We start from the raw sequence: 15,978 nt of genomic DNA on the forward strand, positions 1-15,978 counted from the left end.
ATTTTTTCAGTTATTATTATTATTATTATTTGAAACTGGATTTTTCATGTCACTAAAGTTTTATAAGCCTTGCTTGTTCAATATTTAATGCAAAACTTGTTTGGGTCCCTATTAAAAGGTTCATTTGTTCAACTTTGGCCCGCGGCTTTGTTCTGTTTAATATTTTGGCCCACTCTGTATTTAAGTTTGACACCCCTGCACTATTCCATTAAAAGTCTAACCAGTAATGACACTATGACAAGAGATCACACTACTATGCTGAAACCTGTAGACAAGACTTAAAGAGCTGAAGAAACTGGACTGGGATGACACACATCAATCTTTCATAGTCAACAATGATCCTATCAATATTATATTATATATGGGCAAATTATTTGTAATTTATGTCAAAACAATTACAGATAAGGTATTGTCTTTTTGGAGGGGGGGCGTGGCCTGTGCCCCTGCAGCGAAGCGGGGTGTGCCAGGACCGGCTTCAAAATCAGCGACAGGTGCGTAGATGGCCCAGCTGGGCCTGCTTATCTAATCACCTGTCGCTCTGTTTAAAGGCAGCAGCCGGGGAGTAGAGAGGTGTTGGAGTTGGAGGTGGAGCAAGAGCGAGAGCGAACTGGAGACAGACACAAGAGACTTTATTGGAATATAAAACTGTTTGTGAGCCTGACCCTGTGTTGTCATTGCTTGGTGGTCCGAGGAACCCCCTTCTCTCCTTATGTGGAGAGAAGCTGTGTTTGTAAGACAACTTTGAAGAATCCACTGCTTGTTTATGGAAATGAGACAACAAGCTGATCTGTCAGAGGGCACACAGACTACGTGACACCAGACTATATTCCAGACTGCAACTTTGCAGCCATGGTGGACAATAACTTTTTTTTTTTTTAATTACGAAAGCTATTTTTCAAAATATTCTAAACACAGTAGACTCCTCTTCCTGGGGTAGATGGTGTCTCTCTTTGATCTGGCTGGCTAGGGTCTTAGGGAAGTAGCCCAGGCCTTGCAGTCCCTGTTGCCAAGACCTCCACCAGCTTTATTATGTTAGATCACCTATGGACTAGACTCTCACACTATTATGTTAGATCCACTATGGACTGGACTCTCACACTATTATGTTAGATCCACTATGGACTGGACTCTCACACTATTATGTCAGATCCACTATGGACTGGACTCTCACACTATTATGTTAGATCCACTATGGACTGGACTCTCACTATTATGTTAGATCCACTATGGACTGGACTCTCACTATTATGTTAGATCCACTATGGACTGGACTCACACTATTATGTTAGATCCACTATGGACTGGACTCTCACTATTATGTTAGATCCACTATGGACTGGACTCACACTATTATGTTAGATCCACTATGGACTGGACTCTCACACTATTATGTTAGATCCACTCGACGTCCACTGCACTGGTCGCCCACATCTGCGGTCCCCTCCAAGGTTTGTTATAGTCATCCCATTGGGTTGAGTTTTTCCTTGCCCTGATGTGGGATCGGAGCCCAGGATGTCGTTGAAGTTTCTGCAGCCCTTTGAGACACTTGTGATTAAGGCCTATATAAATAAACTTTGATTTATTGGTTATATTATATCATATGTTATATTAACAAGATGGTATTACAAGTTATATGTGCTGATGTTGTCAGAAAGTCAACATTAACAAAGTTTTGACAGTTTATTTCAAATCCTGCATCTTCATTTCCCGCTGCTGTCCTCACCAGCACACTTGTGTTTCTTACACTGGTACTTATAGGAGAATCCTTCCCCACACACACTGCAACACCACACTTTCTCCCCGGTGTGTGTCCTCATGTGTCTTTTCAGGTCGTGATTTTGTAAAAAATCTTTGCCACAGACAGAACAGATGAAGGTGTTTTCTCTGGTGTGCCTCCTCATGTGCACTTTCAAATTTGTACTCGTCACATAACCTTTGCCACACATTGAACAGGAAAAGGGTGTTTCTTTAGTGTGCATCCTGGTGTGCACCTTCAAATGTGTACTTGTCACAAAACCTTTCCCGCAGATCGAGCAGGTAAAAGACTTTTCGCCGGTGTGCGTTCTCATGTGTTCTTTCAGCACGTCTTTTCGGGCGAAGCCTTTACCGCACACTGAGCAGGTAAATGGTTTTTCTCCGGTGTGTATCCTCATGTGTGTTCTCAGACGGCAAAGGTAATTGAACGTTTTGTCGCAGTAAGAACACGTCAGGTGTGTGTTGTCAGTGTGACATGTCTTATCATCTTTAGAGTCTTCATCATCAGTGTCAGGAGAGTGTGACGTTGTGTCCTCACTATCTGATAGTGGAGCTAAGAGCTTGTCTGCTTGTGATCCTCCACAGTGGTCTCCATCAGCTTCTGTTGAGCTGCTTGGAAGCTCCGCCTCTCTCTTCTCCTCACTCTCAACTTTGACCTCATCATCTTCACTCTTCACAACCACTGAGAACACAGTCAGCTCTCCCTCCTGACTGATGCGGTGTTCCTCCTCTTCCTCTTTAAAATGGGGGGTCTGCAGCGCTGTGTCTACCACTTTAAAGTGGGAGGGCTGTGGCTCCTCCTCCTCCATCTTGCAGCTCCACTCCTGTTGCTCAGGGAGAAGATGTTCTTCACAGACGTCTGGAGAACACAAGACGACAAACACACGCTTTAGAAACATCTAGTTGTTCTCAGTCACACGAGGCATTCAGTACGTTTACATGTAGGAAAGAAAACTGACTTCCAAAAGACAAAAAGATTTTTGATCACACATTCAACCATCTTCGAGAGCTGGACAACTGATAAAATGTTGATATCGATTTCAATCATGGCTTCTAACGATCATAAAAATATAATTAATCAATCAATCAATGTTTATTTATATAGCCCTAAATCACAAGTGTCTCAAAGGGCTGCACAAGCCACAACGACATCCTCAGTTCAGATCCCACATCAGGGCAAGGAAAAACTCAATCCAGTGGGATGACAATGAGAAACCTTGGAGAGGACCACAGATGTGGGTGACCCCCCCCAGGGCGACCGGTGCAATGGACGTCGAGTGGATCTAACATAAAAGTGTGAGCGTCCAGTCCATAGTGGATCTACCATAATAGTGTGAGAGTCCAGTCTATAGTGGATCTAACATAATAGTGTAAGAGTCCAGTCCATAGTGGATCTAACATAATAGTGTGGGAGTCCAGTCTATAGTGGATCTAACATAATAGTGTAAGAGTCCAGTCCATAGTGGATCTAACATAATAGTGTGGGAGTCCAGTCCATAGTGGATCTAACATAATAGTGTGAGAGTCCAGTCCATAGTGGATCTAACATAATAGTGTGAGAGTCCAGTCCATAGTGGATCTAACATAATAGTGTGGGAGTCCAGTCCATAGTGGATCTAACATAATAGTGTAAGAGTCCAGTCCATAGTGGATCTAACATAATAGTGTGGGAGTCCAGTCCATAGTGGATCTAACATAATAGTGTGAGAGTCCAGTCCATAGTGGATCTAACATAATAGTGTGAGAGTCCAGTCCATAGTGGATCTAACATAATAGAGTGAAAGTCTAGTCCATAGTGGATCTAACATAATAGTGAGAGTCCAGTCCATAGTGGATCTAACATAATAGTGAGAGTCCAGTCCATAGTAGATCTAACATAATAGTGAGAGTCCAGTCCATAGTGGATCTAACATAATAGTGTGAGAGTCCAGTCCATAGTGGATCTAACATAATAGTGTGAGAGTCCAGTCCATAGTGGATTTAACATAATAGTGTGAGAGTCCAGTCCATAGTGGATCTAACATAATAGTGTGAGAGTCCAGTCCATAGTGGATCTAACATAATAGTGTGAGAGTCCAGTCCATAGTGGATCTAACATAATAGTGTGAGAGTCCAGTCCATAGTGGATTTAACATAATAGTGTGAGAGTCCAGTCCATAGTGGATCTAACATAATAGTGTGAGAGTCCAGTCCATAGTGGATCTAACATAATAGTGTGAGAGTCCAGTCCATAGTGGATCTAACATAATAGTGTGAGAGTCCAGTCCAGAGTGGATCTAACATAATAGTGTGAGAGTCCAGTCCAGAGTGGATCTAACATAATAGTGTGAGAGTCCAGTCCATAGTGGATCTAACATAATAGTGAGAGTCCAGTCCATAGTGGATCTAACATAATAGTGTGAGAGTCCAGTCCATAGTGGATTTAACATAATAGTGTGAGAGTCCAGTCCATAGTGGATCTAACATAATAGTGTGAGAGTCCAGTCCATAGTGGATCTAACATAATAGTGTGAGAGTCCAGTCCATAGTGGATCTAACATAATAGTGTGAGAGTCCAGTCCATAGTGGATTTAACATAATAGTGTGAGAGTCCAGTCCATAGTGGATCTAACATAATAGTGTGAGAGTCCAGTCCATAGTGGATCTAACATAATAGTGTGAGAGTCCAGTCCATAGTGGATCTAACATAATAGTGTGAGAGTCCAGTCCAGAGTGGATCTAACATAATAGTGTGAGAGTCCAGTCCAGAGTGGATCTAACATAATAGTGTGAGAGTCCAGTCCATAGTGGATCTAACATAATAGTGAGAGTCCAGTCCATAGTGGATCTAACATAATAGTGTGAGAGTCCAGTCCATAGTGGATCTAACATAATAGTGTGAGAGTCCAGTCCATAGTGGATCTAACATATTAGTGTGAGAGTCCAATCCATAGTGGATCTAACATAATAGTGTGAGAGTCCAGTCCATAGTGGATCTAACATAAAAGTGTGAGAGTCCAGTCCGTAGTGGATCTAACATAATAGTGTGAGAGTCCAGTCCATAGTGGATCTAACATAATAGTGTGGGAGTCCAGTCCATAGTGGATCTAACATAATAGTGTGGGAGTCCAGTCCATAGTGGATCTAACATAATAGTGTGGGAGTCCAGTCCATAGTGGATCTAACATCATAGTGTAAGAGTCCAGTCTATGGTGGATCTAACATAATAGTGTGAGAGTCTAGTCCATAGTGGATCTAACATAATATTGTGAGAGTCCAGTCCAGAGTGGATCTAACATAATAGTGTGAGAGTCCAGTCCATAGTGGATCTAACATATTAGTGTGAGAGTCCAATCCATAGTGGATCTAACATAATAGTGTGAGAGTCCAGTCCAGAGTGGATCTAACATAATAGTGTGAGAGTCCAGTCCATAGTGGATCTAACATAATAGTGTGAGAGTCCAGTCCAGAGTGGATCTAACATAATAGTGTGAGAGTCCAGTCCAGAGTGGATCTAACATAATAGTGTGAGAGTCCAGTCCATTGTGGATCTAACATAATAGTGTGAGAGTCCAGTCCATAGTGGATCTACCATAATAGTGTGGGAGTCCAGTCCATAGTGGATCTAACATAAAAGTGTGAGAGTCCAGTCCATAGTGGATCTAACATAATAGTGTGAGAGTCCAGTCCAGAGTGGATCTAACATAATAGTGTGAGAGTCCAGTCCAGAGTGGATCTAACATAATAGTGTGAGAGTCCAGTCCATAGTGGATCTAACATAATAGTGTGGGAGTCCAGTCCATAGTGGATCTAACATAATAGTGTGAGAGTCCAGTCCATTGTGGATCTAACATAATAGTGTGAGAGTCCAGTCCATAGTGGATCTACCATAATAGTGTGGGAGTCCAGTCCATAGTGGATCTAACATAAAAGTGTGAGAGTCCAGTCCATAGTGGATCTAACATAATAGTGTGAGAGTCCAGTCCATAGTGGATCTAACATAATAGTGTGGGAGTCCAGTCCATAGTGGATCTAACATAATAGTGTGGGAGTCCAGTCCATAGTGGATCTAACATCATAGTGTAAGAGTCCAGTCTATGGTGGATCTAACATAATAGTGTGAGAGTCTAGTCCATAGTGGATCTAACATAATATTGTGAGAGTCCAGTCCAGAGTGGATCTAACATAATAGTGTGAGAGTCCAGTCCATAGTGGATCTAACATATTAGTGTGAGAGTCCAATCCATAGTGGATCTAACATAATAGTGTGAGAGTCCAGTCCATAGTGGATCTAACATAAAAGTGTGAGAGTCCAGTCCGTAGTGGATCTAACATAATACAGAGTCTCGGAAAACTGGCGTGCACAAGCGATCCCTCGGAAAGCTGGCGTGCACATCACTTGTGCACGCCAGCTTTCCGAGACTCTTATTTTGTTAGCGCAGGCAGCATGAAGCAGGGCTTTTATTGTGAAGATAGGAAATGTGCAGTCGGCCTTTAGAGTTCTGACGGAAGGGACGGCGCGAAAGTCTGTTGAAATAAAAAGTGTTTCTCGCCTTCCTCTCTGTCATTTTTTCATAATAATGAACTGGCAGCAGCCAGCGTCATCTCACAAGACCCTCGGGTGCCGTGAATGTCAATCAAGCAAGCTACGGAATTTGCCGCCAATGTTTTTCTTGTAAAGTGTATGGAAGCTGGATGAATTAGATGCCAAAAACCAACCACTTTCATGTGGTATTGTACAGAAAGGACAACTTTTTTTCTCCTCCATTTGAAAATGTGGGCGTTATCATCATTACTGTCTGATTCCAATCAATGCAAGTCAACAGAATCAGGTAATACACCAACTTATATTCTTGTCTTTCTGAAAGAAAGACATCTATATGTGTTACACATGCTTGTATTATCATTAAACACATTTAACTTGTTTACAAAAATGTCTCTTTCATAAATAAATAAATATAAATGAGGTAGATCCCCTCGAGTTGGTCAATTGAAAAGTAGCTCGCCTGCAGAAAAAGTGTGGGCACCCCTGCTTTAAAGCATAAGCAAGCATGCATCACTATAGCTCTTGTCTCAAAGTAGGTGTACTGTCACCACCTGTCACATCACATCCTCACTTATTTGGACTTGTTTGCTGTTTTCCTGTGTGTAGTGTTTTAGTTCTTGTCTTGCGCTCCTATTTTGGTGGCTTTTCCTCTTTTGTTGGTATTTTCCTGTAGCAGTTTTCATGTCTTCCTTTGAGCGATATTTCCCGCATCTACTTTGTTTTAGCAATCAAGAATATTTCAGTTATTTTTATTCTTCTTTGTGCGGACATTGTTGAACGTCACGTCATGTACGGATGTACTTTGTGGATGCCGTCCGCTCCACACGCTGTAAGTCTTTGCTGTCGTCCAGCATTCTGTTTTTGTTTACTTTGCAGCCAGTTCAGTTTTAGTTTCTTTTTCCGTAGCCATCCCTAAGCCTCAATACCTTTTTTAGGGGCACTCGCCTTTTGTTTATTTTTGGTTTAACCATTAAATACGACGTTTACAAAGTGAAGTGAAGTGAATTATATTTATATAGCGCTTTTCTCTAGTGACTCAAAGCGCTTTACATAGTGAAACCCAATATCTAAGTTACATTTAAACCAGTGTGGGTGGCACTGGGAGCAGGTGGGTAAAGTGCCTTGCCCAAGGACACAACGGCAGTGACTAGGATGGCGGAAGCGGGAATCGAACCTGCAACCCTCGAGTTGCTGGCACGGCCACTCTACCAACCGAGCTAAGCCGCCACAAAGAATTTAGCTACCGGCTGCCACCTACTGATATGGAAGAGTATTACACGGTTACTCAGCACCGAGACTCAACAACAACACATCATTTGCAGACTATAATTACTGGTTTGCATAAAATGTTTTTAACCCAAATAGGTCAAATGTGTCATGTCCTGGTGGCCATGTTTAGTTTGGCTATGTTCTGTTTGGTTTTTGGATTTTGTCAGTCCCTGCTTTGTTTCCATGACAACCCATTAGTTTTCACCAGTCCTCATGTCACACACCTGATTCATTTGGACTCATGCACCCGTTGTCAATCACCACATCACTATTTAAGCCTGCAGTTGCCAGGCAGTTAGCCTGGCGACATCACCCTCTTTACACCCTTGTTATTCATGCTGATGATCCATGCTGCTCTTTTTCATGCTCTTTCTCGTTCCAAATAAGTGTTCTTTATTCATGCCATAGTTTGCAAGTATTGTTTTATGTCCATAGTTCTGCCTTTGTGCGAGTTTTTGTTTATACCCTTTGTTTTTGTAGTACTTTTTGAGTGTTAAAATTAAAAGATGTCATTACCTTCACGCTTCGCACCTCGGGAAAACAATCCACACCATAGTCCTAGTCTTGACAAAATGAGATAATCTCCCACGGCACAACAGACTGTATCTCACGGCACAGTGGTTGAAAAACGCTGATATAGACGAAATAAATTATATAAACGTGGTCAAGGATAGAGCTTTTAGTACTATCGTCATGTCGTATCGACACATTCCGTGTCCGCAAATTTCCTCAACACACTGTAGCATTCTTTCTAGCGGCTAATGTCCCTCCACAGCGCAAACCCACTTCTAAGTCAGCAATCCTTGTCTCCGTGGGGACAAATTAACTATGTTTATTACATTATCCTTAGCATGAATAAAGAACACTTATTTGGAACGAGAAAAGAGCATGAAAAAGAGCAGCATGGATCATCTGCATGAATAACACGGGTGTAAAGAGGGTGATGTCGCCAGGCTGACTGCCTGGCAACTGCAGGCTTAAATGGTGATGTGGTGATTGACAACAGGTACATGAGTCCAAATGAATCAGGTGCGTGACATGAGGACAGGTGAAAACGAATGGGTTGTCATGGAAACAAAGCAGGGACTGAAAAAACAGGAACTGACAAAATCCAAAAACCAAACAGAACATAGCCAAACTAAACATGATCACCTGGACATGACAAATTTTACCTATTTGGGTTAAAAATATTTTATGCTTAGGATAATGTAATAAGGATGGGCACATTGATACAAATAATGGTAAATAGTTACAAAACCAAGTATAAAGTACAGTTGTGCAGGTGTTTTAGCATCATTTGACACAGACTTGTCCAGGATTTTCGACTATTTCCTCATCTCTCCTTTCCCTTTCAACACAAAGTTTACAAACGCTGTCCTCCATGATAGACGAGAGGCCAAACGTCATCTAAGAAAAACTTAACAGTCCAGTTTTGAAAGAGTGAATGCCCTGAGAATAAAATATGTGGATGTTGTGCTTACTTGGACTGTGATGAAGCTGTGAGGACTCAGGTGGTTTGTCTTCATGCTCTTCAGTCTTCACAGAGACAACAGTCAGTGGAAACTTGCTGAGATCAGCCTCCTCCTGCCCTAGGAGACACTCTTCCTCCTGAGTGATCCACACTTCCTCCTCTTCCTCTTTGATGTGGGGGGGCTGCTGGGCGTCTGTTGGGTAAATAAGTAAACAAAGATGAGATTATTTGTGTTCAATGTGAAGCTAAACTACTAATAAAAACACGAGAAAGTTTTCCTTTTGTCCCAGCCACTACAATTACTTCAAAAGTGGTACAGTGACTAAATAAAAAACAGGGGATATTGCAAAGTCTCTATGAGGACAAGCCAGCTTTTATTGATGCATTCTTAACTTTATACCCACTGGTGTGAAGTGTGTTAGAAAAATGATGCGTAAGTTATCACACAACTCTTGTGCCCAAAGGCCGTTGCTATAGTTATTATCAATTGTGCTGAAGTTTGTACTTTTCGATTTGTGCAAAGACACAACTTGCGGTCTTGCTTTGCGAGTTTTCTCTTAAAGGGGAACATTATCACCAGACCTATGTAAGCGTCAACATATACCTTGATGTTGCAGAAAAAAGACCATCTATTTTTTGAACCGATTTCCGAACTCTAAATGGGTGAATTTTGGCAAATTAAACGCCTTTCTGATCATCGGTCTTGTAGCGATGACGTCAGAACGTGACGTCACCGAGGTAACACACCCGCCATTTTCATTTTCACATTACAAACACCGGGTCTCAGCTCTGTTATTTTCATTTTTTTCGACTATTTTTTGGAACCTTGGAGACATCATGCCTCGTCGGTGTGTTGTCGGAGGGTGTAACAACACTAACAGGGAGGGATTCAAGTTGCACCACTGGCAAGAAATCCTCCGCCAGACCCCCATTGAATGTGCCAGAGTGTCTTCACATTTGACCGGCGATGCTAAGACAGACATGGCACAGAGATGTATGGATAACCTGCAGATGCATTTGCAACGATTAAGTCAACGAAATCACAAAGGTGAGTTTTGTTGAGGTTGTTGACTTATGTGCTAATCAGACATATTTGGTCGCAGCATGACTGCCAGCTAATTGATGCTAACATGCTACGCTAATCGATGCTAACATGCTATTTACGCTAGTACATTTGAAACTAGATACCCACATTTAATGCGAAACAAACACTTACCAATCGACTGATTTAAGTTGCTCCAGTGTCACAAGATGCGAAAGTCCTGATCGTTTGGTCCGCACATTTTACCGGCGATGCTAATAAGGCAGCCATGCTATGGGCCACTTCATTAGGTACACCCACGCTATGGCCGAATAGCGTCAATAGCTATTCGCTCAATAGCTTCAGTTCCTTCTTCAATTTCGTTTTCGCTATCTGCCTCCATACTCCGACCATCCGTTTCAATACATGCGTAATCTGTTGAATCGCTTAAACCGCTGAAATCCGAGTCTGAATCCGAGCTAATGTCGCTATTTGTTGCTGTGGTAACCGCCATGTTGTTTGTATTGGCAGCACTGTGTGACGTCACAGGGAAATGGACAGTCGCATCAATAGCGAAAATCAAGAACTTTAAAGCTTTTTTTAGGGATATTCCGGGAGGTGTAAAATTTTGAAAAACACTTCGAAAAATAAAACAAGCCACTGGGAACTGATTTTTATTGTTTTTAACCCTTTGGAAATTGTGATAATGTTCCCCTTTAAATCTGTTTGTCCGGAATTTTATTGTCCTGCCCGAGGGCAGCAGTTCAAAAAGTTTATGTCCAGGGTGAGATGGGTCCTTTATGATGTTTTGGGCCTTCTTGAGGCACCTGGCACTGCACAGTTCAGTTCACCTTTATGTTCTTTTCATAAATCAAGTGTTGACTACTTTACTTACTGAAAGATGATTGACACGACATGTTTGCTTTCACTTATTGATGCATGTCGGTTAGAATCAGGAAGTGAAAAGCACAATAAAACTTTGAATTATATTGATTACAATGTAAAATATATTTGGTGACTGTGGGAGCGACAAGCGATAGAAAATGGATGGATGTTGATACACATTGTTACCAACTGAGAGGAACATCAACCTCTCATAAATATTGTGTGTCTGAAACTAACTTATTTTCATCCTCACAAGAATATTCATCTTCCTATAGACAATCTATTTAAGAATAGCGTTGAATACTGAAATATGACTTTAGTAAACATGTGAGAGTAAGAAGTAAACAAACCTGTTCTGTGTAACACAACTTGATGTTTCTTGAAAACTGCATCTAAAGGTTGATGTTGTCGCTTCTTCTCTTTTGTTGGACAAAGTTCCTCCTCGTACTCTGCTCTCCTTCTTTCGCACATTTTTCACACAATCACAACACTTTACACTCACACTTGATCTCTGCTTAGCGATGTGTTTTGATCACTTCCGCCCGTCTTTGTTAGCGGCTAACACGCTAAGCTAACTAGCTAAGCACGAGAATCGTCAAAGTGCGCTCGGACTAATGTATCCGGGTACGAACAAATATCAAAGATGTTTACTCTATCAAACGACATGCATGTACGCACTGACTAAGAACACATAAATATTATGAACATAATACGACGTCTTCCCCGTCAAACGCCATCTTGCTTTTTCCTCGTCCGCTTCCCACGCAGTTGTCAGATCTCGCGAGAACAACGACGGGACCTTACATTTCCTCATTTCCCCATTCTGACTAGGGTTGTACGGTGTACCGTTATTAGTATAGTACCGCGATATTAATGAATCATTTTCGGTACTATACCGCCTCTGAAAAGCACCCCACCCCCGCCCCACCTCTCGAAGTCACTTGACATTGCTGGTTTTAAAGGCAGATGAGCATGTTCGGCAGCGCAAACACACTGAGGACTTGCAAGCACACACAGTGTGTAGACAGAAAAGGGAGAATGGATGCATTTTGGCTTAAAAAATAACAATAAAGGTGAAGTCATAACAATGAAACAACCCCAGGAAGAGGTTCTTTAAGACATTGATAGATAGATAGTTGGATAGATAGATAGATAGATAGATAGATAGATAGACGGATAGACGGATAGATGGACAGATAGACAGATAAACAGCTAGATAGATAGATAGATAGATAGATAGATAGATAGATAGATAGATAGATAGATAGATAGATAGATAGATAGATAGATAGATAGATAGATAGATAGATAGATAGACGGATAGATAGATGGATGGATGGATGGATGGATGGATGGATAGATAGATAGATAGATAGATAGATAGATAGATAGATAGATAGATAGATAGATAGATAGATAGATAGATAGATAGATAGATAGATAGATAGATAAACAGCTAGATAGATAGATAGATAGATAGATAGATAGATAGATAGATAGATAGATAGATAGATAGATGGATAGATAGACGGATAGATAGATGGATGGATGGATGGATGGATGGATGGATGGATAGATAGATAGATAGATAGATAGATAAACAGCTAGATAGATAGATAGATAGATAGATAGATAGATAGATAGATAGATAGATAGATAGATAGATAGATAGATGGATAGCGAGCTAGATAGATAGATAGATAGATAGCTAGCTAGCTAGATAGATAGAGAGAGAGAGAGACAGACAGACAGACAGACAGAGAGAGGGAGAGAGAGAGATAGATAGATAGATAGATAGATAGATAGATAGATAGATAGATAGATAGATAGATAGATAGATAGATAGATAGATAGATAGATAGATAGATAGATAGATAGATAGATGGATGGATAGATAGATAGATAGATAGATAGATAGATAGATAAACAGCTAGATATATAGATAGATAGATAGAGAGAGAGAGAGACAGACAGACAGAGAGAGAGATAGATAGATAGATAGATACATAGATAGATAGACAGATAGATAGATGGACAGACAGATAGATAGACAGATAGACAGATAGACAGATAGATAGATAGATAGATAGATAGATAGATAGATAGATAGATAGATAGATAAACAGCTAGATAGATAGATAGATAGATAGATAGATAGATAGATAGATAGATAGATAGATAGATAGATAGATAGATAGATAGACAGATAAACAGCTAGCTAGATAGATAGATAGATAGATAGATAGATAGATAGATAGATAGATAGATAGATAGATAGATAGATAGATAGATAGATAGATAGATAGATAGATAGATAGATAGATAGATAGATGGATGGATGGATGGATGGATGGATGGATGGATGGATGGATGGATGGATGGATGGATGGATGGATGGATGGATGGATGGATGGATGGATGGATGGATGGATGGATGGATGGATGGATGGATGGATGGATGGATGGATAGATAGATAGATAGATAGATAGATAGATAGATAGATAGATAGATAGATAGATAGATAGATAGATAGATAGATAGATAGTACTTTATTGATTCCTTCAGGAAAATTAAAAATGGCTAGCTAGCTAGCGGCTAAAGTCCAGCCCCAGTCGGCAGAGTTTTAGCTACTTCCAAATCACTAATCCTTGCCTCCATGGCGACAAATAAAGTAAGTTTCTTACAAGTATCATTATCACTGCAGGACGAGGAATAGCTAAACATGCTAAACAAACGCCATGAGTGGATCTACACCTGACATCCACTGTAATGATATCAAGCACAGGCACATATTTAGTCGATACTACTATGATTACGTCGATATTGTTTGTCATCACAACATCTTCTTTCCTTTTTTTTTAAATGTATATTATGTTTATAAACTCAGGAAATAAATCCCCGGACAAATGAGGACTTTGAATATGACCAATGTATGATTCTGCAACAACTTAGTATCGGATTGATACCCACTTTTGTGGTATCATCCAAAACTAATATCAAGTATCGAACAAGAGAAGAATAAGTGATTATTACCTTTTAACAGAAGTGTAGATAAAACATTGTTGAGGGGGGCGTGGTCGGGAAGACCTGGCTTCGAAGCCCATCTGACGGGTGAGTAGATTGCCCAGCTGGGACTGGTTATCTAATCACCGGTCTCCTTTTTCAGCAGAGTCCGAGGTCATGGGGGGGGGGGGGGGAGCAGACACACACGAGCAAGCAGGAGGCCGCGAGCGAGACCGACCAAGAATGTTGAACAACATAAATATACCAATAAAAGACTTGTTGAACCCCGAACTTGGGCTCACGAGGATGTTGTCGGTCCCAAGGGGACGCCACACATTGTTCCGTCAACACACATGTTAAAAGAGAAAGTAAGCAGATATGCAATAAAGCGGCACCTATTCGTGTTTAATGTTTATGTTACAAACAACTTGCAACAAATCTAGCATCCTTTTCTGGTGTTATTGTAGACCGAGGGTGTCAAAGTCAAGGATGACTGATCTACGGGGGCCCCGGGATGCAAGATGCAAGATGGCTTGTTCGACGTGCTAACTAGCATGGGAATACTTCGGCGGCTACATCCAGCGGCCTGTGAAGCAGGGGAGTCTAGTAGCAGCGGGGGGCCGTCTACGGAGCAGACGCCAGCGGTGTGATCGGAAACGCGGATGCCGAGCGGGGCTAAAAACAAAGCAGAAGGCTAATCCCCACAGAACACCACTTCCCTCCATCCTGCAGCCGGATTTAAATAAAGGATGCGAGACTACTGGTCTGGGTAAGGAGTCAGTTAAATCAGAACAAGTTTTTTCTGCTTTGAGTGTTTCAGAGTTGGACGTGTGTTTTACCGAGGTGGCTAACTATGATGCGTGCAGTTTATCAAAGCAACAAACAAACAATCGGAAAATCCCCGTTACTGAGGTGGCTGCACTGGCTTCCTGTGCACTTAAGATGTGACTTTAAGGTTTTACTACTTACGTATAAAATACTACACGGTCTAGCTCCATCCTATCTTGCCGATTGTGTTGTACCATATGTCCCGGCAAGAAATCTGCGTTCAAAGGACTCCGGCTTATTAGTGATTCCCAAAGCCCAAAAAAAGTCTGCGGGCTGTAGAGCTTTTTCATTTCGGGCTCCAGTACTCAGTTCGAGATCCCACCTCAGTAGAAGCATTTAAGTCTCACCTTAAAACTCATTTGTATACTCTAGCCTTTAAATAGACTCCCTTTTTAGACCAGTTGATCTGCCGTTTCTTTTCTTTTTCTTCTATGTCCCACTCTCCTTTGTGGAGGGAGTCCGGTCCGATCCGGTGGCCATGTAGTGCTCGCCTGTGTATCGGCTGGGGACATCTCTGCGCTGCTGATCCGCCTCCGCTTGGGATGGTTTCCTGCTGGCTCCGCTGTGAACGGGACTCTCGCTGCTGTGTTGGATCCGCTTTGGACTGGACTCTCGCGACTGTGTTGGATCTATTATGGATTGAACTTTCACAGTATCATGTTAGACCCGCTCGACATCCATTGCTTTCCTCCTCTCCAAGGTTCTCATAGTCATCATTGTCACCGATGTCCCACTGGGTGTGAGTTTTCCTTGCCCTTATGTGGGCCTACCGAGGATGTCGTGGTGGTTTGTGCAGCCCTTTGAGACACTAGTGATTTAGGGCTATATAAGTAAACATTGATTGATTGATTGATTTGATTAATATTAGAACTGCTGCTGTTTTTGCACGTTCCATCAGTGTTGGCACTAGGAATTTTCAAAATGGGGCTCCAGGGACCCCATCGAGTCATAAAAATGGGGTCCCCACAATACATTTTTTGGGTCCGACTTTTTTGTAACCGTTTTGAAGACAAATAAAAAATGTATGCATTCTCCTGTTAGATCTCATTTTCTATACTGTCTTTTGGGAAAAAAGTGTTAGGACTTCGCATGGCTGCAGTTGTGTGACCTCAAGTATGCAAGAATCCAGGAGAGTAGAAAGCAGGTAAGAGGATTTTAATTCCATCAAAGTAAAAGATATAAACAGAAAGCAGTCTTGCATGGAGATGTTCCCAACATAG

The 15,978-nt window shown here is 41.5% G+C and overlaps 2 protein-coding genes across 7 annotated transcripts in view; both read right to left on the minus strand.

Annotated features, from left to right (window-relative positions):
• The window catches only part of LOC133542443 (zinc finger protein 2-like), a 272,490-nt gene that overhangs the window by 109,803 nt on the left and 146,709 nt on the right, over positions 1–15,978 (minus strand). The gene's annotated exons all lie outside the window — the stretch shown is intronic.
• LOC133542522 (oocyte zinc finger protein XlCOF8.4-like) lies at positions 1,667–11,738 on the minus strand. The gene is made up of 3 exons (XM_061886736.1): positions 11,277–11,738; positions 9,031–9,213; positions 1,667–2,614 (listed from the first exon to the last, which is right to left on the minus strand). The coding sequence occupies exons 1-3, from the start codon at positions 11,395–11,397 to the stop codon at positions 1,701–1,703; spliced, it is 1,218 nt and encodes a 405-aa protein (XP_061742720.1). The 5' UTR covers positions 11,398–11,738; the 3' UTR covers positions 1,667–1,700.

This window comes from Nerophis ophidion, linkage group LG24 (genome assembly GCF_033978795.1).
Source record: "Nerophis ophidion isolate RoL-2023_Sa linkage group LG24, RoL_Noph_v1.0, whole genome shotgun sequence".
NCBI classification, from domain to species: domain Eukaryota; kingdom Metazoa; phylum Chordata; class Actinopteri; order Syngnathiformes; family Syngnathidae; genus Nerophis; species Nerophis ophidion.